The 4,962-nt window shown below is 40.3% G+C and overlaps 1 protein-coding gene across 1 annotated transcript in view; it reads left to right on the plus strand.

Annotated features, from left to right (window-relative positions):
- LOC107087036 (protein NLRC3-like) overlaps nt 1-4,962 on the plus strand; it is a 28,850-nt gene that overhangs the window by 20,642 nt on the left and 3,246 nt on the right. Inside the window, exon 5 of the mRNA XM_015378370.1 lies at nt 1,276-1,560. Coding sequence (XP_015233856.1) covers nt 1,276-1,560 — 285 coding nt within the window. The remainder of the gene's footprint in view (nt 1-1,275; nt 1,561-4,962) is intronic.

The following is a 4,962-nucleotide window of genomic DNA, read 5'->3' on the forward strand; positions in this document are numbered from 1 at the left end:
TTACTTTTATTGTGGAGTAACTCAGTTAGTAACTCAGTTACTTTTTGGGAGGAGTAACTAGTAACTATAACTAATTACTTTTTCAAAGTAACATGCCCAACACTGGCTGCACTGTGCGGAGATGCAGGGGAAACCGTATCTGATGGGGGAAACGCAGCTCCACGTAACACCGGTATTTCCATGTGGAAAACGCTGTTTTGCTGCTGGAGTCATCCTAACTCTCCATCTCTCTGTGTGTGCTGTACGTCAACACCCGTAACAGCCAATCTCATCCTCCCCTCTCTCATGACAAGGCGGGCACGAGTCCGAGTCCTATAATGAAAAAAAGCCTCATTGTGCGACCTGACTAACATGCAGTAACTTGGTAACTGTGTTATAGTTACAGTCAAAGATATTAGTTGGATTACTCATTACTAAAAAAAAGGTAATGGCGTTAGTAGCGCTATTACTTTCAACGCTGTTACTTCCATCACTGGTGGTGCCTGGGGAGCAATCGGGGGATAAGGGTGTTGCTCAGGGACCTAGAGGGAGGGCTGTGGGAATCAAACTGGGTATTTGCAATATTCTCAGAGCACAAGCGCACTGCTCTAACCACTAGGCTACCACTTATAACCCATAGCTTTTCCCCTATGATGTACTCAAACAGTCCATGAGTTCATCCCTTCTTCAGCCTCATACAAGTTCTAAACTATTGTATTCTGATTAACTCAAATATTACATTCCATTATTTTTTTTAAATAACACTTACATTTCATTCCTTTTCACAAATCCATGACAATATTTATATTGTTAATTCAAAGCTTGTGAAAAAGGCAGTTACGTTATTCGTTAAACATTGTTGAATGCATAATTTACTAAGGTTTTAATCATTTTAACATGAAACCAGGATGGAACTCGACCTGTTTGTGGTAAATTGACAATCTCAGTAACATAGATCCCAGTCATTAGAGAGGGTCATGTTTTCAACTCAAAGTTCAACAGTAAGGGAGTAATGGCATGCTTTTCTAAAATCATGCAGTCCTAAATTTAAACGGAATTTTAATGTTATTTGCAGAGAGAAAAGAAAGTGTATAAAAAGCTTTAGTCAGACACATTTGGACAAATCCAGCAGGTCCTCCCTAAGATATTATGCAGTCACAGAAGAAGAACAGGGTCAGCACTAAGGAGTTATGATCCACAGCCTCGGTGGGAAATCTCTGGATACGCAACATGTTCAACCTTTCTCAGAAATCAGTTTGAATTGACCATGTTTCTGTCTCCAATTTCTACCTGCAGAGGAAAAGCTGTTTGATGTCCGACCAGAGTTCGTAAACAGGGTTGCTTCAGATGTCCTGACTCAGCTCCTTGAAAGCCTTCAAAGAGATCGTGTTTTTACTTCTTCGGAGAAACAGAGAATACTTGAAATGAACCCAGTCACAGCAGACAAGGCCCGCTGCATTATAGATAATGTGATGAAAAAGGGAGAGGAAGCCAGCAAAACGATGATCCAACATCTTCAGCTCATAGATCCTAAACTGTCCTATCAGCTGTGTTTGTCCTCTTCTTCTTCTGCTCAGCCAGGTAAATCCAAACGGCTCCATAATGCTACTTTTAGCCTGCCATCTTTTATTCAACCCTAAAAACGAAATAAATCTAACAAACAAACTAAGGCATCATGATGAGGTCTTTAGAAAACTTCTCGATTCTCAGAATTCACAGATTTTAACAGTTTAGGTTCCTTGTTAGATTTCTGCTTTACAGAACACGGAACAGCTATGGACTTCCTGGTGGTTAGAGTTTGAAAAACCCATCTATTATCACAACTGCCTTCAAGTTATGTTAAGGCTAATCAAATATTAAGAAAGTCATATATCGTAGTTTGTGGCCTAACTCCAAAAATGACGCAAGTAATGGAAACCAAAGCCACATTTCTTAATTCTACCCAAAACCTAGTAAATAAAGTTTTTGTCTAATTCTAGTAGATCTAGTAGATTCAAGTAGAAGCCAAAAAATGGATCACTAGAGTGGAAATGAAATGATTAACCAAACTAACCTCATTCATTAGTTGTGTCTTACTATTATCAATAATTATATTACAAATGTGAAAAATATAAATGCAAAAGAAAAAAATTAACAGTTTTAAAAATGTTTGTCAAGGGACCGCTATGTTGCAGTTCTCCAAGCGGGGATGTAACCGGGATGGTTAAAGCTTTAGCTAGCAGGAGAATATATTGATAATACTGGCAATACTTCACAACAGTAAAACGCATTTGGCTAAACCCGGTGAAGCATTAGGGTTAAAGCCGGGCATACACTGTGTGATTTTTTTTCAATCGTTGCACACAGCTGCTGCTCACACTGTATGACTAACCGCAGGATTTACTTGTACAGTGAGTTCACAACTCACGATTTATGTTGGGCCCGACGCTCTCATGCGATCTACCTGCTCACACTGTGCGACTAAAAACCACGTCGGACTCAGCTCCGCAGTGAGATGAAGTTGCTCTGACGTGTCTAACCAGAAGCCAAACGAGAAGAACAGGGATATTATGCTCACTATAGTGAACCGCTCTGCCTTGGCAATCTGTGCATTTTTGTGCTGAAAGCCCTGAAAAGAAAAGGCAACGACGTATTTGGAAAAAAAAGACATGGCTTCTACGGTCTGTCAATTTTACAGAAAGAACTGCATTTCACTCATTGCATCCCTGCCACGCTGCTGTGTTTACATCTGAGAGGAAGAATAAAAAGAACAATCCTTGGTTGCGCATACGCTCTGAGCGATTTCTCCCGACCTCACGATTCCTGATTGGGAGATGGTCGGGAGAGGCTGATCGCCCTTCATAACCCCCTGTACACTACACAACTCACAATCAGGCTGAAAGTCAAGGCCGATCGAAAGATTATCGAACGACTGAAAAATGGCCCACAAAATCTCACAGTGTACGCCCGGCTTAAGCCAGCTGACTGATGTACTACTACCTTGCTAGACTCAAAAGTCTGGTGATTTACATAATCTCCACAACCATCTGTATGGCAGCAGTGATAGTCAGAACCCTGGCTCTTCTCTCCCTACTATGGCTTGAGTCATAGGCCAAATGAGCTCATAAGCAATGGAATTTAGATACTTTAGTGTCTTCCCAGCTTCTTTTCCATCATACCAAATTCCCTAAGTGTTTTACGGTTATGAGGTATAACTGGTTTTCTCAATATATTCAACTCTTACCAAAAGCATCAACCAACTCCATGACGTCAGCAATTTGAGTACTGCAACATGGCAGTGCTTTTACCAAAAAATTTAAAACATTCTGTTTTTGTTTTATATGTCATAATGGGTTTTAAAGATTTGACCCACATGCAGAGAACCACTCAGAGACCAAGGGTAAAAGTTTAACAGGTTTATTGTAGGTTAGCAAACACTGATGGAGATTAAAACTCTGTGGGGAAACAATGCTGGAACTCAGCGGACTGGTGAACTGGAACCGGAAATTCTGAAGAGGAGATCACAGTGATCACTTCAGGGACAGTGGGAAAATAGACTGAGGCTTGAATATTGCTGGAGAGGCACTCACTTTTGGGGGGCTATGGGTTTATCCTTGGATTCAGTTTGTGGGGGTTTAATCCAGAGAAGAGGGAACTCGTTGGAGAGCGGACAGGCAGACATACATGAGACCCAGTGGATTAAAGGAGCGGACTGTCACTTGGTTTCCCCGGAGTGGACTTGAACGGATCATGTGAAGGTTTTCCTCTTGCTCAGTGAGACTCAGTAAATCTTTCCAGGGGTAGAAGGTCCAGGCTAATCCAGTAACACAGGAAGTCTTCCTCCTGAAGAACAAAGACAAAAACAAAAAACAACTTCAGATTCAGAGAAGCAAATGCTAAGGTTAGACTCTGCTAATCTCAGTTTGGCTAGAGTACCCAATACTGGCAAACACTCTGGCGTCGAGGTGGTGACAGCCCGCTGCTCAAGTACTCCTCTGGTAATTACCCAACGAGCCGCAGGCGTGCAGGGAGGCCCAACAAGGACAGGGCACCATCTGGTGGTGGAGAGAGGAAAACACAAAAAACAACCCACATAAACTGGAAACCTAACATTATATTTGTATTTCACATGTGCAATAATTATTGATAAGAGAAGGAATGAATTCCATGTATTAAGTTAGTTTATTATTCATTTCAATTCCACTTAAAGACCTAAAGCAACCACTCATGAAAAAGTGTGTAGGTTTGATTAAATCCTATTTGCAGGAATACATCCTATAATAGGTGTAAATCCATGGTAAGGGGTCATTTGAATGTTTTAGATTTAGGATAATTCACATTATTAATTTATTAACTGTTACACAATTTTAGACACTACTTTAAAGGTTCAAGAAATCTTAGAAATAAACAAAACAATATCAAGAATACCTTAAAGAGGTAGAGCACGCTAAGTATTGGTACTGAGTAAAAAAAACTACGTATGTGATATAATTCATAGGTTAAAATTCCTAGAAATTAGCAGGAAGGTGAGGAGATATGAGCTGAAAACCTGTTAAAAGATAGAAATAGCAGAAAATGCTTTTTAATATAGGGGTGGGGGGTTGTATATTAAATTAATAATAGGGTGCATCTATTTTTACTGTTTAGCATTATAGTACAAATGAGATAAATACAGCAGGTAGATGGCACCATTTGAACCTAACATTGTAGAACTAAGCAGATAGCTACCGACAGACACTTTATATTTTAGCAGGGGTCTCTGATGTCTCCCTTAAAATTGTTGGTTTACTGGAATTAACTACAATAATCCTTCATGGTGAGGCTAAATATTTTGTAGCACAGCATCATTGCACTGGTTCTTTTGAAAAGTGGTGGGAATCCTCTAGTTATCTATACCACTTTTATAGGCAGGGACAGGGTACTCCAAACGGTTCCTGCAGCTGTGCCCAGTTCACCACTGATTGGGTTGTTTGAAGGAACAGTGTGCATGAACACATAGGGCCG

This window comes from Cyprinodon variegatus, unplaced genomic scaffold, assembly GCF_000732505.1.
Source record: "Cyprinodon variegatus isolate N-32 unplaced genomic scaffold, C_variegatus-1.0 Scaffold171, whole genome shotgun sequence".
Taxonomy (NCBI): Eukaryota; Metazoa; Chordata; class Actinopteri; order Cyprinodontiformes; family Cyprinodontidae; genus Cyprinodon; species Cyprinodon variegatus.